The 27,777-nt window shown below is 41.8% G+C and overlaps 1 protein-coding gene across 1 annotated transcript; it reads left to right on the plus strand.

The window, feature by feature from the left end:
* The first annotated feature begins 3,918 nt into the window (after nucleotides 1-3,918).
* rgs8 (regulator of G protein signaling 8) lies at nucleotides 3,919-27,344 on the plus strand. Its single transcript, XM_030373320.1, has 5 exons — nucleotides 3,919-4,211; nucleotides 11,090-11,200; nucleotides 13,555-13,616; nucleotides 26,114-26,280; nucleotides 26,653-27,344. The coding sequence occupies exons 2-5, from the start codon at nucleotides 11,100-11,102 to the stop codon at nucleotides 26,845-26,847; spliced, it is 525 nt and encodes a 174-aa protein (XP_030229180.1). The 5' UTR covers nucleotides 3,919-4,211; nucleotides 11,090-11,099; the 3' UTR covers nucleotides 26,848-27,344.
* The last annotated feature ends 433 nt before the right edge of the window (nucleotides 27,345-27,777 follow it).

Raw genomic sequence — 27,777 nt, forward strand, 5'->3', positions numbered from 1 at the left:
CCAAATCTCCCCTTCCATACTGTGATAAAGAATCAGAGGACAAGAAAATAAACATTAGGACTGTCAATTAATTAACATTTCTAGAACATGTAGAACTCAAAGATTATTTTGTTTATTAGTTTAAAAAAGGATGCTGGTCCTCTGGCCATTGTGTTTGGTCATATTGAAAAGAGAAAAAGGCATAGCCATAAATACAGTTAATAGGACGGGAGGGGACAGGCTGTTAGCTCCAGTTAGCACTTTAGCATCGAGCTAGCGGAGCTTCTGTCATTCAAATAACTCGGACATGTTGTTTAAAACCTATTCCACCCAATTTATTAAAATATCCGGATTTAATCGGGCTCTCTCCCATAAGTACAGTTAATAGGACGGGAAGAGACAGGCTCTGTTAGCCCCGGTTAGCGCGATGCTAAAGAGCAGCTCTACCGGAGCATGCCACCTCAACAGGTGCAAGTAAGCCTCCGGTTTGATATTCGCCGGATATTCGGTTTACCACCCAATCGGAATCATCAACATAAGTGCAATACATTACGGGCTTAGTATGTTGAGGACGGTTTAGGACGGCGTATCGCGAAAATCACAAACACATGTTGTCGCCATCGATGTCTGTGCAACAACGTCATTTACGTTCTGGCTGCTACCTGTTTTAGGGACTGTCAACAAGTTACACTCACCGACTGGTGGCAGAGACGTTATGACGTTGACCCCGTCAACAATCGCTACGGACTCCCCCCCCCCCCCCCCCCCCCCCCCCCGTCAACAACCGCTACGGACCCCCCCCCCCCCCCGTCAACAATCGCCCCCCCCCCCCGTCCTCAGCGCTCCGGGAGCTCCCACTGGACAGATTAAGCACTGGGAATAACCAGTTACAACTTATATGGTAAGAGCCTGGTAATACCATGGAAACAAACTAGGCTTCCTTTTACAGTCCAGTTTCAGCTTACTTACTGGGTAAATTGTCGTGTTTTACTTGGTAACGTTGCAGAACGTACATGGTACAAGTTTGTGTTGACTGCATGGAAAAGGGAATAATGTATTACAAATTATATGGTAAGAACCTGGTAATACCATGGAAACAAACGAGGCTTCCTTTTACAGTACAGTTTCAGCTTAATTACTGGGTAAATTGTCGTGTTTTACTTGGTAACGTCGCAGAACGTACATGGTACAAGTTTGTGTTGACTGCATGGAAAAGGGAATAATGTATTACAAATTATATGGTAAGAACCTGGTAATACCATGGAAACAAACGAGGCTTCCTTTTACAGTACAGTTTCAGCTTACTTACTGGGTAAATTGTCGTGTTTTACTTGGTAACGTCGCAGAACGTACATGGTACATGTTTGTGTTGACTGCATGGATAATGGAATCTATTATAAATTATATGGTAAGAACCTGGTAATACCATGGAAACAAACGGCTTCGTACCCAGTATTTAAGAAGATGTACCATGACACTAGAGGAAAACTGTTCCTGCAGAGGTTGTTACCAGGTAAGTAATTCCATAGTGGTAAATCGAATAAACCCTTTCTAAATGGGTGTAGCTATGAATAATAACTAAGAAAAAGTATTTTATTGGAAAGCACTATGCTAATTTCTAGATAGTACATCATTAAATTTGGGCTGTTACCAACATAAACCTTGGATAATAGGTGTTTATAAGAATTGGTTGCCTAATTTCCTAGGAAGTACACAATATCAGAGTTATTAACAACCTAAAACAGTTACAACTACACGCTACTTAGTTGAGTTGATGGGTAATAGTGGAGGTTTTACTTAGTACTTCAGCATTAATTCCTCTGTATTTACCCTCTTATTACCAGTGGTAATTACACAGTAATTTACCGGATAATTCCTCTGCATTTACCTTCTTATTACCAGTGGTAATTACCCAGTAATACACTATGATTTACCATGTATTTACCGGATAACTACCTCTGTATTTACCTTCTTATTACCAGTGGCAATTACCCAGTAATACAATATGATTTACCATGTATGTACCGGGCAAATACCTAGTAATTAGGGGACTGTAAAAGGAAGGGTTACCCACTTGGAATGAACAGAAAACTCTAGTAGATTGCCAAGGAAATCTGACAAGCATGGGTCACTAGTATGGTGTTTTCCAATCCGTTCAGTTTGTGTTGCAAACACATCAGCCCATGCCACTTAATCTTGCAGTAGGATAACCCTTCTGCCTCTGTCATTACCTCAGTGTGTTTATGATCTAGACTAGAACCCATTGTCACTGGTCTTTGCACTTTAACGTTGCTTGTTATTACACACACACACACACACACACACACACACACACACACACACACACACACACACACACACACACACACACACACACACACACACACACACACACACACACACACACACCTTACAAACTTTGCCTTCTCTTTATGATTTATGTTTGTATCTGTTTTTGTGTGTGTGTCCATCAGTTCTGTCATCGATCGATTATTCCTGCTCCACCGTCACAGCTAGGAACCCTCCTTCCGGTCTGCAGATGATTGCACTTCCGCTGTGAGCTGCTTGGCAATACGAATGGAATAATAATACTAAGAATAATACAAATCACAATTGAGTATAAAATATGAATCATTATGACACATGACTGCCCTTGTGCATACACGCCATTTCCTCAAGGATAGGACACACTGTTCTGAATGAATTATAAGAATACATTTGAATTTGTTTTAATATCATTTGTATGCTTAAATACATAGATAGGCTTGCCCTGACGTTGGATGTATAATGCAAACAAATTCGGTGTTTGTGAATCAGTCGCATATCAATGATATGACACCTCCGATTTAGGTGGGAGGATTGAACCACCTCCAACACAAATAAATGTGGATTTGAAATCTGGCCAAAATCCTTTTTTCCCTCATATTGATGATATGCATGAAAACCAGAAAGGGTTTACCTGAATCATCTGTTGAGGGAATGGAAAATATATTGGTGACTTGGATTTTTATCAAAATTGGAACACATTTGTAAACATGTTAGTAACAGACCCAAACACTTTCAAGATTCTTTCTAAATAGAGCACTATCAGGAAAAGGGACATGGGTGGGAGTGCTTCTGACTGAAACTTTGTATCCACAATAATACTGTACCCTATTATTATATAAAGTTTTTTTGTATTTTACAGCGATTTTAATGTATTTGCTGTTTTTCGCTATAAAACATTAACATTATTGCATTAAAATCGTAACCTTATGGATTTCCGGATTGAAGAAGTATCATACGCTTATAACCTCATATGCTCATAAGGAAGAGACACTTAGTTGACCAAAGTGCCATTTGAGGTCCGCCACCACAGTAGACTGTCAACTTGTAGACTGGCCTACTAGACCACAATCTTTGCTCTCCTTAATTTGCTATGTCTGTAACAGAAAAACATAAAATATTCCATGCCATATGCCTTGAGTGCAAAATTATTTTAAATGTAATCCATTTTTCTTAAAAAATATGCATTTACAGTCCATGTGCCTGAAGCCATGTGATCTATTCCTGAATCTATTCATAAAACACCACCCCCACGCACAGACGCACACACACACAGACACACACCCCTCCACCATGGGGTTTTTTCTCACGCAGAGTGAGCCAGCCAGGCACGTGTGCACTCTCTCTCGCTGCACGTGGGGAAAACAAAAGAATGGTGCAGAACCCCTACAATCCAGAGAGATACACAGAGAATAAGAAGAGAAATACAGAGAGAGACTTAGTGCGTGTGTGTGAGCGAGCGAGCGAGAGAGAGAGAGAGAGAGAGAGAGAGAGAGAGAGAGAGAGAGAGAGAGAGAGAGAGAGAGAGAGAGAGAGAGAGAGAGAGAGGGAGAGAGAGAGAGAGAGAGAGAGAGAGAGAGAGAGAGAGAGAGAGAGAGAGAGAGAGAGAGAGAGAGAGAGAGAGAGAGAGAGAGAGAGAGCATAGCACGCTGATCCTCAGCCTTGGAAGACACTGAGGCTGCCTTTGAGTCGTAGCTGACATTGGGGGGGAGAAAGCGGAGGGACAGAGGCGAGAAGACTGCGACTGAGTCCGCTACTGCCACCCACCTAGCTCGCACACACACGCACACACACACAGACACACACATACACACCCAGACACACATACACACACACACACACGTTGTGCGCACGCGCACAAATTCACACAAGCAGCCACAGGCGCGTGCTCAAGAGGCAGAGGCAAGGTAAAGTATTAATATTCATTATTGGCTGACAGCATGTTATGTAACTCAGCTTTGGTTGTGTCCTATCACCGAGCATTGTACATTGTCTTGTGCCGATAAAAAGGGATTTGGCGATGTGAGCGGGCAATTCATCATTCTTTATGTCAATGCAATGCTGCAAAACTATTGCTATAAATGTTAAGAATGTAGAATTGCTGCATTCATCATTCATCATTCATTGTTTCAAATCCTGGGGGACGCGTGTGTACGAATGACAATACAAGCGATTAAATGTAATCGGTATATCCCTGCAAGCATAAATTAAAAATATATGTGTGCTGGTGCATCACATATGTGGGTGCAATGGAATAATCTGTTGACACTTTTCCTCCTATTCCCTTTCCTTCCTCCCGTACTCCTGGTGGCTCCGATGGGCCCAGGCCAGTAAGTGCCCATCTTTGTGGGGCTGTGTAGCCCTGACCCCCAGGCCCGGATGTGCCCTCCCCCTACCCTCCCACCTTTCTCTGTTGATCCCCGGTGTCTCCAAGCAGTCCTTACCCAGCTTGCCCCATCGCCAGCCCTGGACCTGAACAATTGTTAATTCACTCCGGTCGGTTGTCAACAGATTAGGGCTGATTAATGTTGATCAGTGACTGATTGTAGGGCTGGGAATAAATGTGCTGCTGCTGGGTCGTATAGTGACATTCTCAATGAGAGTGCCAAGCAATTTACAGGCTGTTTATTGCAGGTGTTGTTGTGCCGTTTTCATGTCATTAGTGATGTCAAAAACGAACAAAAAGAAGAAAAAAATGCTTTATTTGACCGAATCAACACTCTTGCTCTCAGCAGAGAGTGCTCTTGAGGCCATGTTTTAGTGTATTGTCCTTTTAAATATTAACAGGAAAACAATTCCCTGAAACAAATTGATGATATCAATGGCCAAAGGCAGAAGAAGAAGTGAGGGCGTTCACAGCAGCGCAGTGCAATGCAGTGGTGGATTCAAAACTGACTGACATGAAAGTAATCCACAAAGTGCTGATACTGGGACTCTTGTCCTAGATGGTATAATCCCTCCACAGAGCTTCATTTAACTGTGTGAGAACACTAGATGTCCAATCCAGTTCCATTTCCAGAACAGGTTTATAAGATTAAAAGGCCGGCTTAAAAGAGTTGCATTGTGTATTGCTGTTATAGCTCCATAACAGTAGCAGAATAGCCAATGCAGTACTAATATTGGACATAGTAGGGTTATTTGTATATTTGCTTATATTTACTTATATGATTGCGTATTATATGCTCCATTATTATGGCCTTCATACAACCCTTCTATTCAAATGGGGAACCATGGGGTGTGGTGCTGCATTACCTCAAGCAGGTTGACTACTTGTACTTACTATGCTTTGAAAGAGCCGTATTGGACACAGGACACATATAATATTGGACACATTAGAATTATTTATGTATAAACCCCTCACCCTAGCATCCCAATCCATCCACCCCCAGCCCCCAGACCCCCCAACTATTTTTATAATTATGTAAGACCACCCATTCCCTCAAGACAGCCGGCAGTGAGGGAGATAGACACAAGCGCTTATTTACTTCCGAGGAGAAATGTTCTCTCGATTTTACAATCCAACCAGCGTGTCCTTATCAGTTTAAACACTCTTGGCATATCCACGCCTCTTTAATAGTCATGTCTACACACACTCAGGGACAGATCTAGTTAAACCTTGTCCGACAAGGCTTCAAGCCAAGTACTGGGCCGAGGACAATTCTGTCTGTCTGACCTTTTTTTTATAAAGGACCACTGCTGCCCACACTTTACATGGCTAATCCATGTTTTGGCTGCCAACTGAACAGGAACAATGACAAACAAACAAGTTCTGGCATACACGGATGGAGAGTACTCGATTAAGAGGATAGATGTTAGGCCATTAAAATGTATTTAAAGTAGAAACATAGAGCTACATTTCCTCCTTGGTTGTCCCACGCAACAAGAAGCACTTTCTTTTTCCAACACATCCTTAAATTTCTGTCTAAGCCGCATCCCCCCCCCCCCGCCACCAAAAGAAGCAGGACATGTGCCAAGAAAAAGAAAAGAGATGCAACTCAACAGGGATGTCTAAATACTAAAACAAGCTCTGCAACATAAACCATAGTCGTCTCTTGTATGGACAGATGGGCCTGTTTTGCATGTTTGATCGCTAGGACGAGGGGCTGGGCTGCACAGAGAGAGGTTAGGCAGAGTCCAGCCACGCCAATCTATGAGGCTGTGTGTGGGTGTGTGTGCGTGTGTGTGTGTGTGTGTGTGTGTGTGTGTGTGTGTGTGTGTGTGTGTGTGTGTGTGTGTGTGTGTGTGTGTGTGTGTGTGTGTGTGTGTGTATTGGTTGTGAGGGATGAAAGGGATTAATCAAGGGCGATGCAGAAATGCAGCAGAAGTGTTCTGTGTAGAACAAAAGACCCTGGGGTAACCGTGATGGATGGAAGGTGGCGAGGCATTGTGGTTCTTTGCCCTATAGGTCATGAATCTCTGGTCAATGCGCGCATTGTGAAAATGTATGAGTCATCTGTGGATCCCTTTTTGTATGCTGAGGGAAAGAGAGAGAGAGAGAGAGAGAGAGAGAGAGAGAGAGAGAGAGAGAGAGAGAGAGAGAGAGAGAGAGAGAGAGAGAGAGAGAGAGAGAGAGAGAGAGAGAGAGAGCGAGAGAGAGAGAGAGAGAGAGAGAGAGAGAGAGAGAGAGAGAGAGAGAGAGATAATTGAATTGAAAAGAAGATAGAGAAGGAGAGAGAGATAAGAGAGTGACAGAGATTTTGCAACAGAGAGAGAGGAGCGAGAGAAGGAAAGAGAGAGACGGAGAGGAGGGCAGGAGAGAAGGAAAGAGATAGACAGAGAGGAGGGAAGGCGAGATGGACAGAGAGAGGGAGAGAGGAGAAAAGTAGAGAAGGCACGAAGGAAAGAGTGTGAAGACTGGTGGGGGTGGGATGAGAAGGCTCTTTGGATAAGGGTGATGAAGAGGAGGGAGGGTGGAGGGGGGGGCAGGCAGAGCTCTTGCTTCATCTGCTCCAGGCTGAGGGGGCTGAGTGTGTATGTGGGACATCCGTGTTCTGCAGAGGCAAACGAGAAGGGAAAGTTTGGAGGATCCAAAAATAGCTAACGCACATCCTCAAAGACACATACAGACACACACATAGAAGCACACTGAGGACACTAGGGTTTTAGTCATGCGTCCTCATTTTAAGTAGTGGGGAAGTTTAAGCATGGGTAAGACTATTCTGGTTGCAGGCTGTGAATTTATTCCATAAAAAATGTATAACTTCAAAGGCAGACTGCTAACCGTCCCAGAACTATTTTTGGATTTATTTATTTAACAGGAACGGTGCACATTTAGCATACACAGTAACTGTGCCAGCATTAAAGTCAAAGGGACCAATTTTCAGCCATTATTCCGGCATACAAGTGGCCATCGCCTTGACCTTTATATTTGTTGTCTTTTACCTTTTATACTGTACCCAACAGGGCTGATGTTTTGACTACCAATCCTCCTACACTCTCTTTTAGAGTATAATATGCTTGGTTTATGCCCATTTTACATATTGCAAGCATATAGGACACATTGAATAGAAAAGTACTGCAAGTAAATGAGAGGTTACTTACTTGAGCAACTATAAATATATAAATAATAACATTATTGAACGACATTTCCACATTTGATGCACTATGAACATCAAATCAACGCACCATTTATTAACTGACAAAACAACAATGGTTGTCTACTTACGCTTATCTAGATAGTTGCATCAGGAAGGTTGCTAAGCATTCTCAATGAAATGCCCTCTGTCTAATAGACTGCAACAGGGACCACCCTCTTTTTGAAGAGCTCTGGTTCCGGAAGTAAATTTCTCATTCATTTTCTCCATTGACCTTACGAAAAACCATTGTCGCTTAAAAGTGTTTTAAGCCTGGAACCAAGCCAATCATCCGTCAGGTTAGTTGTGACCATACATTTTTTGAATCAGGGCAAAAAAAAATTGGAAAACGGAAAAAGGCAAAGGTACAAGACTGTGTCCATTATTTTGTGGACTCATCCCAGATGGTTTCCACCTCAATAGTTTAGTGTTTCTTGCATCTTTGTCATTATTATAGTGTTCATATTGTTAATACAATTGGCGACATATACATGTATATATATTGTGTGTGTGTGTGTGTGTGTGTGTACAATGGTTCATGTAGTTTATATTGTGTTGTCAGTGACATGTTACATTCCTTTGTTCATGGCTGCAATCACCGTTTGCGATTCCATCAATGCCAGTTCGACCGATGATTATATAAGTTTAAATACTTGTTTGTAATACATGTGAATTCCAGTTTTGGTATTCATTCAACATAATGTATTCTATATATATATATTATTATAGATTATTTCTTATCATATATTCTATATCGACATATTTTCAACAATTACAGCTCATTTCCTCTACAGCTCTAACAACAACTCTCTCACTTTCCATCAATCTAAGGAAAATCATGGTTGCTCTGGTGTAAGCGATCGAGTTCAGTGGCAGCAGTTATCGACTTGACTTGACTTTCGCGGGTGCGATAAACGTTTCCATGGTAACAGCAAGCTCCACCAATCAAAGACTATGTGATACACGTAATAATTGTATACAGTCAATTACCTGTCGTTGGCTTGACTGCTAACTGTAGCTGCAACAGTTTTTGCTCACTGTGCTGTGGCTGTGAAGAAACCTCAGCATCTTTGACAGGAGAGGGAAATTGGGGAGGGGTGTTGTGGGGGGGGCTGCGCAATGCACCAAGTTAGGTAACACCGAAAAGGGCGTGTTCGTTCACGTGTTACTTTAATGAATGCTTTTTTTTGTATCTCCTCATCAAACTAAAACAAAACAAGGGGAGGGACAACAGATGTTGTCCACACTTTCAAATTCATGAGTCGTACTTCGTTGTAGTGTGTGTGTGTGTGTGTGTGTGTGTGTGTGTGTGTGTGTGTGTGTGTGAGTGTGCGTGTGCGTGTGCGTGTGTGTGCGCGTGCGTGTGTGTGCGTGTGTGTCTGTGTGTGTTTGTGTGTGTGTATATGTGTGCATGTGTGTGTGTGTGTGTGTGTGTGTGTGTGTGTCTTTACTTCTGCATCCATTGAGTACCGTTGCCATTTTTAGCTCATCTCTCCTGGCGCAAGAGCGCGCTGCATGGCCGAGCAGAATGGAATATGCGCTGCCTTCCTCCTGACTATCCAGATTTGTCAGGGATTTTTATAAATAGCTCAGCCAGCAGCAGCAGCAGCAGTACTTGTATGTGCAGTATACAGGGATAAGCCCAGAGCGGCCAGAGACATACCGATTCTGACAGCCTAATGGAGAGAGACATGTAGGTGTGAGAGAGAGAGACAGAGAGAGAGAGACAGAGAGAGACAGACAGACAGACAGACAGACAGACAGAGTGGGTGTATTTTAAGGTATGACTTAGGAAGGTGCGGAGAACTACGTTCTGTAGTATATTTGTGCTTTTCCTACCAGCTCATGGTATTTCACGTTGCCTCAAATAGCCTACTCTGGTACACCTGGTGATCAAATTCACACCATTGTAGGATTCATTAATCCTTTCATAGTCTCCTAATGCAAACAAGAGATGCATTAAGTTATTAGGCCATCATGTGAATGCACACATCTCTCTCACAGCCTTTTCGACCAGTGACTTTGAATTGGTGTCGTAACTGCAGTTATGTCACATAACACACAGGTTATATATAGCAGAAGAAGCACTGTCGGGAAGAAAGTCCCCGGTCTGATTGGTATTGCAGTGTGCACAATTGCACAATTCTTAATTAGGAAGAAGCCTGCCACCGACTGTGCACTCTCTACAAAATGTTCAGCATGAATTACCAGTCCAACATTCTTTAATTCATCATCATCGTCGTCCTTCAAAGAAATAGAGCGGAGCTGCTGGGGGGCTTTGAGACTGCTATTTTTAAATAGACAATGCCCCCTCGCTTTGATTCACCTCATTAGAGATGTCAGCCATCAAAACAAATAATAGACTGTAGATGTCTAGAGGTTTTTGCTTTGTGCCAATTCACATATTTGCCTCCTGAAATATTTGCTAACACAAACGTTCATTACACTGAAACAAACAACAGCTTCCAATGAATGGCAGATGGAGGATACACGCTTTAAGTGTCCTGGCATTCATGTTGGATGATGAAGCTCACTGACTCGTATAAATGGGCATTGGTTTGAAACATGAAAATAACATTTTGTCTAATGTTCCTAGCTATGGCTCCAAACATGAAAACAAACTAGTCTGTTTTTTCATGCTGGCCCGGTTTGCCTGCTGGGATTAGGTGATGTTTGTCACCATTTGTAGAGAATAGAAAAAATGAAAAAAGCTTTTGTGGATAGAGGATGTAACAGATGTTTGGATTAAGGGGTGTGGAATTTATCAAAGTGAAGGTATTGATTATTGATTGACCTACCAATAAATTGGTATTGTTCAATTTTTTATCAAGTAATAATGGTATTTGATCATTTGAGCTTGTCAGTTGTTTTAATATGCAACTGATTAACAGATTATTAATAACTTTTGAAACAATGCAGAGACAGAAACCAATGATCCAAAATTAAACATTTTGTTCTAAGTGGCAAAAATGGATAAGAACATACATTGAAATAACCAAATTATTCTACAACTAGATGTTCACATGTTAACATGGCACCAATCGGAAGTTGGGGCTTGCATTGATGAACAAATCACAAGTTCATTACAAGTTCATTTTAATGGTGGTCAAAATGGCTTTAGGCATTACTCAACGTTTCCATTGATTCCCATGGTGAGAGTAAACAGAGCCCGTGGGAGGTCCAATATAAACTGTCTATTGATTGAATTGCAGATTCAGGACCATGAAGACCCGACTGGGCTGCCTGTCCAACAAGTCTGACTCATACAGCGACTTCTCCGAGTTCCTGCCGCCTGCCGATGTAACAGCTGCCAGGTGTCTGAAGTGAGAGTTTTTTTGATACATTGGTGTTCATTTAAAAATAGAAAAAGAGCATCACCATATAAGGCGCAAGTTAGCCCACTCTAACAGCTCGAATTTGAACACTGGGAGTTAGAAAAAGAAAGTGTTTGGGCTAAGAGTTCAAGGGGGGCCTTTTATGACCATGGTTACGACCCACAGCAACAATGTGACATTTGTTTTGTACCGTCATTGTGTATTAGCGTTATAATGAGCGAAGTTGTATATGAATAAGTGTACGAGAAGCTAGACCGTTTCTCGAAATCAACTGCTTGCCAGACGGAGCTCAACACTTCCACACACAGTGTGGTGTTAGACACAATATGTGTCTGAGAAGTTGAACCTTCTCTTGGACATGGCCATATACATCAACAGCTAGCCGGATAGAGCATCACACTCTAGCGTTTGAATCCTACGGTTGATCAAGCCATGGACCGATTTATTTTATTATATTGATATTACGTAACTTTTGAAGAAAATCAAAAATTTGCAGGGAAAAATGACGTGGAGTTTTAATTATACTGATATCTCACAGTGTGATATTTAAGCAATAGATCACGCCAGGCTGTGGTATGTGCTCATTATACCACTGTTAAGGGGCGTTGCCGACGCGCAGCGGAGGGCCGGCGACCCCCTTTACAGTGGTATAATGAGCACATGCCACTGACTGAAGTGATCTATTGCTTTTATACAAGGGTTACTGTTATGGCGAAACGAAATTCATAGACACACTACATTTAAAAAGAAACCAAGAAAGTCAAAGTAGCCGTTTTATTAAAGACTACCAAAAAGTAGTCCCTCCTGGCTGCCGCTATGCATCAACGGTCGCTATGCAACACACTCTAGCGTCCCTCCGAGAGAAGGCTCCGATAGAGCGGTTCGCCGGCAATTTATCCTATGGAGCAGTTCACTCGCCGATTTTAGACTTCAGTGAACTGTGCTATTGCTTTTATACAACTGTTAAAATTATGGCAAAATGACTTCACACACACACACTAGTAAAAATACGGTTGTATTCTTTGACACTTTCCACTTCAAGGCGCGAGTGATACTTTCACAAAATGATTGGGCGTCATAGCAGTTATGTATACGCTCATTATACGACAGTTAGGAACCAATCAGATCGCTGGATTCAGGCCCCCCGTTGTATAAAGGCAAATAACACCCTGATAGGACCGTTATGAATCCAAATACGCTCACCTGTACCCAGAGGCGCCGCATCCCATTAGGCATACCAGGCAACTGCCTGGGGCCCCGCAATTGTTTGGGGGCCCCGGGCTACGGGGGGGGCCCCCTAGAGCCAAAAAATAAATAAATAAATAATCGCTCCACCCCCCCTCCCCCCCCCTCCCCCCCGTGAACAATCGCTCCATACCCCCCCCCCCCGTCAACAATCGCTCCACCCCCCCCCCCCCCCCCCCCCCCCTCAACAATCCTCTGCCTAGGGCCCCCACACTACCTACAATCGCCCCTGTACCACAGTGTGGGAATCTAGCCCAAACACTGACGTAAACCAACTGAATGTCTGAGGTCCCTCATAACTTGACCTGATTTGAATTCAACATACTGGATCGCTTCTTGTCGTGAGGCCTATAATACATTTTACAATCCATATCAACATGGAAGATATGTGAGTTAACGCCCCACATTGAGTGCTGTGCAAGTAAAAGATATCTGTATTGTATTGTTTATTATTATTTGAGCATTAGTACATGCTTCAACTAAATATTTCAAGCAGACAGCTGGGTCAAGACTACCATGGGATGTCCACAGAACAACCAAGACATATTCCCAAAAATGTTGAGATGAACAAAAATAACTATTTTTTTATGTTTCTTGGAAACGTTTTTGTTCATTTTCTTATAATCCTACCGGCCCCAGTGATGTAAATAATTATGTGTTGGGCGCACAGTAAGGACAGAACCATAAGTCATCCCTTGCTGTCTGCATTACAGTAGCTGTAGCTGTGGGGCTACAGCTTGTTCTCCTGTTTCCCAGCATGCATTGTGTTCATACTTTGAGGGATGTTTTATTATGTTGTAATGTACTGCAAGAGTGGTGCATGATTGTTCCGCGTTCCTTGCGTAGTTGCTCCTGTTTATGTTGTTGAAGTGTTTTGGGAAAATAAGCACTAAAACCATTATTTATAGTATTGTTTGGTTTGTTGAGTCAAATGTTAATTTTCATGTAAAGGAAGTTTTGCTGACCAATAAAGAGACAGCGAACGTTCTACTGCGTTTTACTTCACCCATCAACACAATACTAACGCTGGTAAATACTAATATATTTAATGCAGCAGATTCCAAACATCTAACAATAAATAAATCTCTATCCAACAGAATTTCAACGGCTGAGGTGGTCCAGTGGTCAGAATCATTTGACCAACTTCTTTCTCACAAATGTAAGTTGTTGTATATTGTAACCCCCTCTACCAATGTATGAATCAACTCTGTCGTTTTTGAAACCCTCTTTTGAATGTTAATGAAGTCAAGGGCTCTCATTGAGGAACTTTTTCTAGATGGCCACCCTGGGCTGATTATGCAGCCTGTGTAAGTATTTGACACACTAGTGATCTAAAGAAAGCTTCATTGGACGTCTATCGACCCGGTTATCTGATTTCAGTGTGAAGCATAACCAGTGGTGTATAAAGTACTCAAAAGCCATACTTAAGTAAAAGTACAGATACCTTACTGGAAAATTACTTAAGTAAAAGTAAAAGTCACCTTTTAGAATAGTACTTAAGTAAAAGTATTAAAGTATCTGATCTTTACTGTACTTAAGTATCAAAAGTACTTTTCTGATATTAAATGTACTTAAGTACTGAAAGTAAAAGTACAAGTAACTGCTGTTAATAAAAAAGCAAAGGGTCAGAATTTTGAGAATAAGTAAGGAATAATCACCGAGAGGCCGGGCAATAAACAGTTTGATATGCCCGGCTCGCGGAAGGTTACCGCCCTCGACTTCGTCTCGGGCGGTAAGCCGTCCACGAGCCGGGCATATCAAACTGTTTATTGCCCTGCCTTGAGGTGATTATTCAGTTTATTCTACTTCGCGCCGGCCAACATAATAAAACAATTCAAATACTTTAATAATTAGCCTTTTTCTTATTGGTATTGCATGCTTATTAAATTTATGCTCTGTTTAAAGGCCCACTATGCAACTTCGGGAATATCTTCGCTGTTTTCTTGGTTTTGGCACGCACATTTCTCTACACAGCGCCCCCTACAGCTTCGTAGTAGATATTTCACAACACTGTCGTAACAACTCGTTGACGTCCCTTCCCCATGCACTTCTACGCGAGCCATGTGCATTTGTTTTCAAAGAAGCCGGCGAATGCGTGGAGCCATGTCCGAAGTAGATGTTCATAAAGTGTAGGCAAGGTTATACATTTTTAAAAGGGTGTATTTGCATTGCAATAAACATAAATCCATCCTTTTGTATAGTTCACCGGGAGAATTTATACCCTAGGTTATAATTGTTTTATCTTAGGTTGAACAGAACAATCAGTGTAAGAGGTTTGGCCAACATAATAATCGAAATAAACAAGAACCTGGATTCGGGGATTCAGTCTGTATCTGGGGGACAGACGAACAGCAAAACACCCATGGAAACAAAGGTGTTTATATGGTTGCAAGCAAGCTGGAAACATACAGGGCTCACAACAAAACGGTCGAGAAAACAATTTTTACAGGGCTCACAACTAAATGGTTGAGCAAACACATTTGTACAGAGACTATCAGAATCAAGAATACCACGAAGACAAAGTTCACCCAAGGGTACTTTCAATTTCAAAAGCAACACGGCCAAGTCGGCGTCTGATTTGCAGTCTTCTTTTTCTTTCAGTTCACGCTATTCCTGAAAAGCTTGCCCAACGTTTACTCGTGTCTGGCCTCTCTGTCGGTCAGTCTCCCTTTTCTCTTCTTCTGTTCCTCCGACATTGGGTTTCTCTGTCTCTTTTTAGTCGGCTGATCTATGATGAATATAACAATCCCTTAGTTACTTGTGTTTATATCGAGCCGGTTCCGTGTTTGGGGGTCTGTGCCGTAAAGCAATTCGTTACTGTAGTGACCCTTGCACAGAAGCATACGGCCAACATCTTTCTTTATTCTGGGTGGAAATAGTAACATAGTTACGCCATTAAATGCGTTTATGGAAACATTTTTAGAGAGAAATGTGCATTTTACTTTCATAATGTTCGCTCGGTGAATGTGAAGGATGTTCGGTTTGATAGTTATGACGAAGAGTGAACGCTCCGTTCACTTGCATGGACAGAGTCTCTGGTTGCTAAGCAACCTCAACGTCTTGGCGGACTATTTCTCTCCTGATCAACACTACGAATGCTGGAAACACACCAGACACACCATGTGAAGTTATTTAACCCGATTATCGTTATTTATGAGTCCTTAGCCCAAGTGAAGGAGTTCAAGTACCTCGGGGTCTTGTTCGCGAGTGAGGGTACTATGGAGCGTGAGATTGGCCGGAGAATCAGAGCAGCGGGGGCGGTATTGCGTTCGCTTTACCGCACCGTTGTTACGAAAAGAGAGCTGAGCCGGAAGGCAAAGCTCTCGATCTACCGGTCGATCTTCGATCCTATCCTCACCTATGGTCATGAGGGTTGGGTGATGACCGAAAGGACGAGATCGCGGGTAAAAGCGGCCGAGATGAGTTTTCTCAGAAGGGTGGCTGGCGTCGCGGGATAGGGTGAGAAGCTCAGTCATCCGTGAGGAACTCGGATTAGAGCCGCTGCTCCTTTACTTAGAAAGGAGTCAGCTGAGGTGGTTCGGGCATCTGGCAAGGATGCCCACTGGGCGCCTCCCTTTGGAGGTGTTTCAGGCACGTCCATTGGGGAGGAGACCTCGGGGAAGACCCAGGACTAGGTGGAGAGATTATATCTCAACACTGGCCTGGGAACGCCCCGGGATCCCCCCGTCAGAGCTGGTCAATGTGGCCCGGGAAAGGGAAGTCTGGAGCCCCCTGCTTGAGCTGCTCCCCCCGCGACCCGACCCCGGATAAACGGATGACGATGAGATGAGATCGTTATTTATATCCGAGATTATTTAATCTAACCCGATCTAAACTCTATCATGCACCCAAACACGGCGGCGTTTGGGTTTCCTACCTCGGACTCTAGCGCAGCCACAGGCGCGTTGAACCATTTTTGTGACACACAATGATCAAGCGTCAGGTTAGGCGCGTTACTCGCGTTATCCAACGCGAGTAACGCGGTTGGTGTGGCCGTACCATTAGTCGATTGATCCATGATGAATGCAACAATTGCCTCGCAACTGGCTGTTTATATCTAGCCGGTGCCATGTTTGGGTGTGTGTCTGTGCCGTAAAGCATTTTCGAAACTACAATCTGACTACATTTTCGAGGATACTTCCGCTGCGTCACATCCGGATTGTGTCGGTCCGAACAGATCAAGTTGCATATGCGCTTTTTCACTGGAGAGGCGACATGGGTAAATGACACACCCACCAATCGACCCAGAAATGGATGCAGAACCATCAGCATAACTCTCAACCTGCATACTTAATGTAATTTTGGCTAAAAAAGTTGCATAGTGGGCCTTTAAGTTCATCTCCCTCGAAAAGTAGTTCCCTTTAGAACTACGGTGAATAACGTTAGCTCAACTGTAGGTAACGCGTTTCTATAGCAACCACACAAGGCTGGATCTGATCTCACTAGTTTAACAACGTTGTTACATTCGTATCAAGTCAGCTTTAATGACGATCGATCAAACATGCACTCCTTGGTTTATTTTTACAACGGACCTCATGTTTGAAATGTATGTGATAGAAAACGATACAAGCGGCGTATTGATCTACTGTGCTCAGTCAGCAGCAAGTAGAGTGTGAAGTGTATAAGATAGTGTTGTAATACTGCGTGCACAAACCAGCCTGATACAAATAGTAGAATTTTGATAGCCCTTGCCCTCGTCCTAGCCATGCATTTGTGTGTTGACAGTCGTACGAGTTTTGATCGACGTAGCAACAGTAACTAAGCAAGGGGGCTTTGCGAACGTGCGCTGGGACAGCTGATTCGCCAAACAGGCGCGCAGTCTGTGTTCTACCACAGTCCCCGACGTTATTCTCATATCTCTCATGATTCTTTTTTTTTTTTCTAAAGATGAGTTGATTTTGTAACGAGTAACGAAGGTTTCAAGCGAAATGTAGCGGAGTAAAAGTATCCGTTTTCTTCGCAAAATGTAGCGAAATAAAAGTAAAAGTACAGAGAAATATAAGTAGTAAAGTAAAGTACAAATATCCAAAAAAACTACTTAAGTACAGTAACGAAGTATTTCTACTTCGCTACTATACAACACTGAGCATAACACAGTAGTTGTAATGACATGGCCCCTGCTCAATGTGTGTGTCAGGGACCCATATACCCTACATTTCTTTTCTGTGCAGTTTTGTTCCATACCATTACATAAGTGAGATTATTAAAAGTGAGGGAAGCCCACTTTGGATCGAGCCCAGAACCAGAACTATAACCCACTTATATTTTTTACTGTGTTACTGAACTCAACCCACATTTGTAAACCAAAAGCAGTTTTTTTGCAATAACAGCTATTTGTAATCTTCCAGTTGTCCTGCGAGAAATTTTATCGTATAGGATGAAACAATTGGTTCCTATTAATGGGAAGAGCATAAGGCCTATGGAAGAAAACAGTACTGTATGATAAAAATATTTGTAATGACACCTACGCTACGTCTCTCACATTGTTGCTATGGTTTCCTGGCTGATGGTATATGTGGTTTGAGGAATCAGCAGCCATCACAGATGATGGTTGAAGCCGATTTGGACGTTTTTTTAATCTAGATGGTTAAACTAGATAGTTGAGATAGTTGTATGGGGGTCAGATGATTGTCCTATCTCGGATTTGTGTCAATCCATATCTATCTATCTATCTATCTATCTATCTATCTATCTATCTATCTATCTATCTATCTATCTATCTATCTATCTATCTATCTATCTATCTATCTATCTATCTATCTATCTATCCTTCCATCTATCTATCTATCTATCTATCTATCTATCTATCTATCTATCTATCTATCTATCTATCTATCTATCTATCTATCTATCTCTATCTATCTGTCTGTCTGTCTGTCTGTCTGTCTGTCTGTCTGTCTGTCTGTCTGTCTGTCTGTCTGTCTGTCTGTCTGTCTGTCTGTCTGTCTGTCTGTCTGTCTGTCTGTCTGTCTGTCTGTCTGTCTATCTATCTATCTATCTATCTATCTATCTATCTATCTATCTATCTATCTATCTATCCATAAACCAAATTTTTTGAAGCCATAAGCGCTTGTAAAAATCTCTAAGGAGAAAGCTATGGGCGACACCACATACGGGTATAGTGCACTTAAGGTAAATGAGCGCTCATGAGTCACTCATCCTACCCAACCTTCCACAAGAAGACCGGTCGCTGTGGTAATAATAGTCCATCCACTTTGTGCCTCTCTTCCTCTCACTTGTGGAAAGCCCTTTGTTCTCTCATTGGATCTTTTCACTTTTTCATGAGCCCCAGCCAAACAGAACGAGCTAACTAGGAACTCAAGACCTATGTTTTCTTTCATTTGAACCACCACCAAGACTTAGGGCTTTGTCTGGCACTGGTTTGGGACATAGCCTTAAGTGCATTTTATTTATCCCGGAGCAGGTAGAAATTATAGTTTTTGGAAAGGGTAAATGATTAACATTGGTGACCGATCAATAACGATAACAGCACTCAGTATTGCAGTCCCACTTTGTTTCAAGTCATTATCCCAGATGCGCCCCCACTACTCAAACCTCACCTTGCATCAGTCTTGCCCAAATGTTTTGTTAGTGACAACAGCTCCTGTGTGACTCGTGTCCTGTGAGAACAGTAAACACGCGCTAAATTACTGAACAGTGTTTTGTTCCGTTGCCGGGTACCAAAGTGTTAGCAGCTTTGATCAGCTGTGCCCTAAAGAAGAAAAAATAAACGGTATAAACAGTATTGGCCAATGTTCAGGTCGGGTTTCTGACATAACACAACATCCGTGAGAGACACCTCTTTGTTAAGCAAGCCATGTTATCCTCCATTAGGTTTGGTACTGCTCCAAGAATCCCCCCCCCCCCCCACCACCACCACCCACCCGCAGGCAGAAAGGATTATCAGGACATAACGGCGTATCCTGTTTCAATTGACCAGGCATTAGGGAGGTGAACACAATGTGTCTGTACCCTATTAAGGTTTATAGCTTTTTCTTACCTTGCCCTTGCTGTATATTTGATTTTAATGGGGAACTGCTTGTACTTGATATATCCCAATGTTCTTGGTTTCATAAGATGTGAAAACCAAGAACAGGTTTTTTTTTGCGGTGGTAAATAACACCATCATGCAAAGCATAACAGTTGGAAAATGGCAGATGAAAAATATTTTGCAGACGTGAATCACAATTGCTTAAAAATGGGTGAAAGCATTACAAATGGCGGAGAACTGGGACAATTTGTAGAGATGATAGTTTCATATTCATTTTCCTCTACTGTTGTGATTTGTGACAATATAACTGATAGTTGGCCATACCTTAAAGCATATAAAGAGGGTAAATCACTTCAATCTATCTACTTACCTCATCACTGCCAATATAATGTAGTAAAAATTGTGGGCAATCTGTGAGATACATTAAGTAGGCTATAGGGTCACATTTGATTGTTTTAAAATGATAACCTCTGCCTTCAAATAAATAGCATTTCAAAGTGCTGACAACCTCATCAACCTCATGTTCAGAAATAACCACAAATTTGACCTTATTTTCAAGGCGTCTTATGAATCAGCCTTGTGTTGCATAATGGTCCTAGAAAGATCAATAACGATAGAGGGACAAACACACTGTTGTGATAGGCACTGTAGGCTCCTTTCTTTCCCTCACACACAAAGTGTCAGTTCATTTTGTGTGTGTGTGTGTGTGTGTGTGTGTGTGTGTGTGTGTGTGTGTGTGTGTGTGTGTGTGTGTGTGTGTGTGTGTGTGTGTGTGTGTGTGCAGGGCCAGCCCGAGGCATAAGCGATACAAGCGGGCGCTTGGGGCCTCCTGACCGCCAGGGGGCCCCCTATCGGAAAAAAAAAATTATAATTAAAAATAATTAAAAATAATAATAATAATAATATTAAATAACTTAAACAAGTGACCTGATTGAATGAAATAAAGAATACATCAATACAAGAAAATTCTGATTTTACGATCAATATATCTGCCAGCGTTCGAGTCATTCATATCAACTGCGTGCTCAATCTGCTGACAGATAATTCGCGGTCATAGACAGACACTGCATAATACTCAAGGTTAAGTTGGAAGGGACATATATAAGCATGTCATCGTCAGGACGTATCTCTCTGGTGCCCAAAAACGGAAAAAGAAAAGGACAGAAGATGAGAAAAAAGAGCAAGATAAAGGTATGATTGCATGATTATTTAAAATATGTTTTGAACTCATTTGAGGGAGGAGCAGCTCAAGCTATCATAGGAGTTAGCTAGCTAGCTAGCGAGTTAATGTCATCTTATATTTGCCATCACATGAGCTATATTCATCAACAGTGTATGTATCTCATTAATATACATTTATCTAGGTGTATATCAGATGTCAACGATATTGGCAGTGTTTAGGATGTTCAATCAAACATGTACTGCTAGCTCTTGCCAGGCTTAATCTAACGTTAGCTCGCTGACTGAGGTGGACATTAGCACTAGTAGCTAGCTACATGAAAACAGTACTGTTTTATAAATGTGACATAGTGGTGAGTCTGACAGCGACTAAGTGCAGAGTCTTAGTCCGTGAGATAACGGTTTATATTGGAGGAAACAGCTAAAGGTGAACTTAACCTTCTAGGTGTAAGGGATGCAAGCTAGCATTGCTGTGCCTGTGCACATTAGCAGAGCCAGACAGTAACGGAGTACATTTACTTGAGTACAGTACTTAAGTAAAATTTTGAGGGATCTGTACTTTACTCGAGTATCATTTTTTGGGAGTACTCATGACTTTACTCAAGTACATTTGAGAGGCAAATATTGTACTCTTTATTCCGTTACATTTCTATCCATAACCGTGAGTACCCGTAATCCTTCTGAAAAATAAAAAATAAAAGGAGAAAAGAAAAATCACGGAAACCCTCAATTTGTTGTTTCCCTCTCAAACGTGATTCCCTCTCAAACTGATTAGGACAGCCTTCAGCCTATCAGCAATCACCTTCGCTTTCCGCCAACTCCATGGTCAGAATTAGATGAGAGACGATTGTTGATTTGATTGATAAAAAAACGGAGAAACTCACACATACATAGAATTGTTAGCTGAATTTTCTTTTCTGATATTGCATATTTATGTAAGCTGAGCAATTGTTTTTATGTTCTTGAGTATACTGTTATACTGTATACTATTGTGCTATTGCCATGGTAAAAAGATGAAAATTACTTGATTTTACTTTCAATTCCTTTTACATTCTCCAAGGTGTTAACATTTTTCATAACTCCATGTAGTACGTTTCTATACATAAATGTAAGCACTGTGGCAGTAGTAATGCAATATTTAGAAAAAATACTCTTGTACTCTTGATACTCAAGTACTTTTAAAAACAAGTACTTCAGTACTTTTACTTAAGTAGACATCTGACTGTAGTACTTTTACTTGTACTTGAGTAAAATTTAGCAAGGGGTATCTGTACTTTTACTCAAGTAAGGAAGCTGTGTACTCTGTCCGCCTCTGCACGTTAGTAAAAGTGACATCTCAGCCAAAGATGGAGCACAATGTGCGCTCTGCTCTAACTGTACGTCCACACCAGGAGCGACCGCTCACAAAGTTTCGCTGCGAATTTTTCTGTTCGCTTTGGTCGCTCAAGTCGCTCATGACGTACAATTCAATTATGCAGACGCATTTAAAGGAGCCGTATGCGTTTAGTAGGCCCTACAGACAGCCATATCAAATAGTGAACTCTCCCATACACCTTGGCCATATTGCCGAGACGGTTTTGCTTGTTCGATAAAGTGCTTCGACAACAAGTAGGACAGTGATTCCCCCCAATACAAAAAAAATCCTAAAATGTAGGCTAATTACAACCGAGAACAAAAAACCCTGCGTGCTGTAGTAGTTAAAATATGTTTCACTGATCTGGATCTGCAAATCATGATCTGCACTCATTCGTCGCATTCAAAACAAATAGACATTCGCGCACATGGCTAATTTGCATACGCGCACAGGACTGGTTGGCTCCGCAAGGCAAATAATGGAACATATCGATCTATCTAGGCTTTTCTGTCTATCTATCTATCAACGCGTGTCTAGTTTTAATGTGATGTATTGTGTGTATGTCCAGTCAGACTTGTTCTGTGTGGTGTTGTAGGCTACTGTCCTGTGTGGGCCGAACCACCTAAATGGATTCCCGACGATTTGTGTCGTTTGGTATTAATAAAGACTTGACTAGGCTTTCCATCTATCTAGACTAGATATATCCCTTATCATTTATCCCTCGTCTTGTCGATTAGTTTGTTTATGTGACGATTTCAAAAACTTTTTTGGTTTTGTTTAAAGCATGCTACACGCGATTGGTTGGTTAGATTGGTGGCATGGAGAGCAAATTAAAATGATTCCCGCTTAAATACGAACGTTCTAGATGTAGCCTATAAATACTCCCGCTTATCATCACTTGATATCCAAACCACTACGGCGTTTCGATCTCTGAACTGAAAAGGGGTGGGTTCGTACAACACCGGGTGCCCAGTTACAGCCGCGATTAATACTTCAGCCGACATTTTGTTCAGTGAGTGAATAAAGGTAGGTAGGAACCAAAGTGCCTGCCGATGTTCCCTGGGATCCACGCAAGCGAAGAGCGTCTACATTCCGATTGGCTGTCAGTGTTTGGCCGCTGAAGCGAATAATAGTCATTTGCATAAAGTTAAAAAGTTTTCAACTTCTTTTTGACGCTCTGGTCGCTCAACTTTGGCCGCTGGTAGCGTTGGTCGCTTTGGTCGCTTTGGTCGCTCTTGCCCATAGAAAGTGAATGACTTCCGGCGATTTGGTCGCTCAATTCGCTTCTGGTGTGGACGGACAGTAAGATCTTTGTTGAGAGATGGTTTTATTTTGTAATTGGAAATTGCTAACTTAATACGCATTTGCACAGTTGCAAATTATTTATTTAATATGTTTGTGATCGTTTGTTTGGAATACAGAGGCACTATCATTATTTATTTTTTATTTTTTAATGTTATTTTTGATAATATTAATGTTTGTGTATTTTGATTTCAGTTTAAGATTGCACATTTACAAATCTGTTGAAAGATCTGTTTATTAAACTGATACTTTAAAAAAAAATACAAATGCTGTTGTATTTAATTATTTTACAATTTAACTTCAGTAAACCACACTTGATGCTTCACTTTGAATATGAAAGTTTAAAATAAATCTGTGATCTAAGTGCCCTCTAAGGTTAAAAGGTGACTGTTTTGGTGTAAATAACGACTATAATAATACAGGGGTCTATCAAGGGACAAAAGTGAAAAAAGAATATTTTTGGCATGAGAGCACCTGAATGAGCCTTCCAGGCCCAAGAGGTCAAGGGGCACTGAAGCCCAAGCCCAAGTCACCATCTCAATAAGTCAAAAAGCAAAATGCTATGAATATGCTTATATTTAGGTATTTCCCTTCTCCAGCTGGCCATATAAAAAATACAGGAAATCACATCTACGTAATTCAGTATTAATACAATTGATAATGTCAATTAATTCATTGTCAAATCATTGTAGTGTGACATTTTTGTCAATAATCGTCGAGCGCAAATGACTCCGCTAGGTGGGAGGGGGAGCCCCAATATCAAATTCTGCTTAGGGCCCCCGAAAGGCTTGGGCCGGCCCTGTGTGTGTGTGTGTGTGCGCGCGTGTGTGTGTGTGTGTGTGTGTGTGTGTGTGCGTCTTTGTGTGTGTGTACTGTGAACTGATATGCAAGCACTAGGGATTGATATTTTTCATAAACATAACATATTTTCTATCCCGAGAACTGAAGCGCACATCCTGGGAATCTCTGGAACTGCACTTCTTTTACCTCAAAGGAGACATATTAAAGGTGTTTTCCCAACAAGTGAACATAGTATATGAGTTCCAGAAAACATGTTTTTGAAGCTGTTTGCCGGAAATAGCTTTTATGAAAAAAAATCTTGCCTACCGCTATTCCCCTCTGTTACATTCCCTTCGGAATGAGCTGTTTCTGGTGTCTGTAGCTTTAATGCAAATGAGCTGCTGCCCATTGACCTATGAGCTGTCAGAGTGAACCCCAGCATGGAGGAGAAGTGACTGTTGCCTTTTACGAACTCCTGGAGCTCCATATCTATCTAATATAATATGATATAATATAATATAATATAATATAATATAATATAATATAATATAATATAATATAATGATAATAATAATACAAATAATAATATATAGGTATTTAAGACGCCTCGGATGATATTATGAATCATAAAGACTGCGTCTGACGTCTCTGGTAGCCTACTTCCACAACAAGTAAACACTCGTAGTGAGGCTTATCTCGGCCATAGTTGAGAAGAATTGGGGGAAAATAACTTTGGCCTTGACTCTCTGAAGGAGCTGAGCTGCCGGACTGCCGCAGAGCTCCCCCGGCCGGAGCTGCCGGACTGCAGCCGTAGCTTCGGCGGCAGTCGGGCAGCTCCGTCGGGGGGAACTCGGCGGCAGTCCGGCAGCTCAGCAGTCACATGGCAAAGTGACAAATTAGACATCTATTTTTGTATGGAACATCCCTGCTTCTGAAATGCGCGAACATCTCCGCCCAGCGCTCGTCCGCTGGTCAACAAAATCTTAGCCACGCTCTGATTGGACGGGGGTGGGTAAGTTGGAGGTAATATTCAAATGTGACCCCTTCCAACGTAGGAGGGGGCGCCGAAACTGACTCGCTTGTTTGGTAACTGCAGGCGGGGTACTTTCAGAAATGCATATCTCGCTCAAAAAAATCATGCACAGACTTATTTCAAAGTTTGTATGCGTGTGGGAGCACTAGAGACCCAAACCAACACCCCAAATCCCAGGAAAAGTGTTGTTTTCATAATATGTCCCTCTTAAAACGTCAGCTACGGTCAAATCGCATTCGTCATATTTCAAGCAACATGGAGAAATATGCATCGGTTGGCAACCTGACAACTTAAGTGTATCATTTAGTGATAATAACTAATGCAAAATAACACCATTTATGTTCATCTACATTAGAATGATCATAGAATTTACCCTTCATGCAGCTTCAACTTTGCTTTGGCCCTAATGAATATCAAATGTCAAGTTCATCGCCTGAGATCAGTTTGCTTAGAACAGCCTTAATTATGGCAGTGATATTTGACCATTATTTGTTGTTTAAACAAAGATAATTCGTAAGACAACTCCTTTGGTGTTTTTTTAATAATTGTATCAAGCTGAGATGGATTCCATATAACCCTAGCTAAAGCTGCTGAATATATATATTTTTTACCTAAGCCTTTCAAAAAACTGCCAAAACTGTGGGTTGAATATTGAACAATCCCCTATATTTTAGGGCTATTCTAATATGTTCTAAATGGGTTATTCTTGTTCATTATTTCGATTTATTCTATTTAGCTGGAAACGGAAAATGGTTTGGATAGGTATTATTACCCTGGATTCAAATTGTGCATGACTGGATTGGACAAGCAAGAGGAGGAAAATAGAGTAGAATGAAAATAGATATGTATAAAATGAAAATGGCATGTCAAATGTATCAATGGACCCCATATCTGTTAGGTCAAGCAGCGCTTAAAAAACATAACACACAGGCCACCCGGCAAAAAAATCAATCACAATATAATGGTTATCGTTGCTATAACTGTTTTAACCGTCTGATTTGATTTTGTCCACCCCAGACGGCTTCTCTGCCTTCCGGGCCTTTCTGAAGACGGAGTTCAGCGATGAGAACATTGAATTCTGGATGGCGTGCGAGGACTACAAGAAAAACAAGAGTTCAACCAAGTTGGTGTCCAAAGCAAACAAGATCTATATGGAATTCATTGATGTCCAGGCCCCCAGAGAGGTACGTCTACACAAAAAAACTTTCATCTTGAACCAATGATTATATTGATCAAATCAATTTTTACTTCTCATTCAAAATAATAAAACCAATATAACCGAACTCTAAAGAATTTTGCGGGTCCTCTCTTCTGACTCTCAGTTGAGGTTGTTGTAAATAGGCGTTATCAGGATCTATTTTTCATTTTATTATGCATGAATTGTATTTGTCTTTTTTGTTAATGTATAGCGCATCGTGTTTCATATTTTGCATAAATGTCATTTCGGAATAAAATTGGATTTTAATTGATGGGCATTACATGATTAGCATGCTAAAAGCAGGTACAGCAATCTGAACTTAATTTTCAAGTTACAAGCTAATGCTAATTCACCATAGGTGAACATTGACTACGGCACCAGGGAGAGGACTAGACAGAGCCTAGAAGACCCGTCCCCCAGCAGTCTGAACGAGGTCCAGGCCAAGGTCTACGGCCTCATGGAGAAAGACTCATACCCACGCTTCCTCAGGTCTTCAATGTACCAGGACATTGTCAACAGGACTCACGCGCACAACCAACGGAGATCGGTCTGACCAAGGCCTACACACACCAGCATGGACAAACCAAAAGTAATACCAGTGGACCAAGTACAGCACCTCTAAATATATATGTGTGTTTATGTGTGTATGTGGTTTTTTCACCTTAAAGACTACATCTTCAATTTTCTGAACTTACTGTGAATTTTGGATAGAACGGGTTAAAGAGAGTGAGAGGAAATTGATTGATTAAAATGTGTTGGTTGGCTGCACTAATAGGAACGTAACAACACTAGAGATATAGTATTATTATTCACATTCACACAAAAGAGAGTCAAAGGATAATATCCACATTCTTGAAAGAACAATAGTATTTGAGGTAACTGAGATAATAAAATGGCTTATCGTATTTGTCTTATCTTATGCTCATAGATAGTTATGATCAGTGTTGAACGTAATGAACACGCTAAAAGAGCGGCGTTCATTGAACACGCTTATATATTTGGTGAACGGTGAACTGAGCGTACCCGTTTGTGGCTAGTGAGCGTCGTTCACTCTTAGGGCCCTTACATAGTCGACGCGAGCGACGCGCGTAAACGACGTGAGTGACGCGAGCGTCGCGCTTCCTTTCATAGTCTACACAGCATGCGCGAACGTCGCGGGCAATGCATGACATGCAATACACCACTCACGCCATAGGTGGCAGCAGAGTCACCGGTGTTTTCGCGGGGGGACGTTCCAGGTGACGTTCCGATCAAAGTGGCTACGGAAGAAGAGTGATGCAGCGCAGAGATAGGCGGTGGTATGTGCGCCCTTTAAATCCCACACGAGATCAGGATGGGGAATTTGTTTCTCTGGTGCTTCCAATGCGAAGCATGGACGAGGAGAGGCATTTCCAGTATTTTCGGATGTTTGATGATCTCCTTTCGCGAGTCATACGATATCTTCCAGACTCACCAAAACCGGCCCTTGTCAGGGAGCAGCTGG

Source organism: Gadus morhua, chromosome 12 (genome assembly GCF_902167405.1).
Source record: "Gadus morhua chromosome 12, gadMor3.0, whole genome shotgun sequence".
Taxonomy (NCBI): Eukaryota; Metazoa; Chordata; class Actinopteri; order Gadiformes; family Gadidae; genus Gadus; species Gadus morhua.

What these genes read in the sequence shown, in the direction of transcription:
- rgs8 (XM_030373320.1), top strand. Translation starts at nt 11,100, where the DNA reads ATGAAGACCCGACTGGGCTGCCTGTCCAACAAGTCTGACTCATACAGC. An exon ending in ACAGCTGCCAGGTGTCTGAA is followed by an intron (nt 11,201 to 13,554) that starts GTGAGAGTTTTT and finishes TCTATCCAACAG; the next exon opens with AATTTCAACGGCTGAGGTGG. An exon ending in CCAACTTCTTTCTCACAAAT is followed by an intron (nt 13,617 to 26,113) that starts GTAAGTTGTTGT and finishes TGTCCACCCCAG; the next exon opens with ACGGCTTCTCTGCCTTCCGG.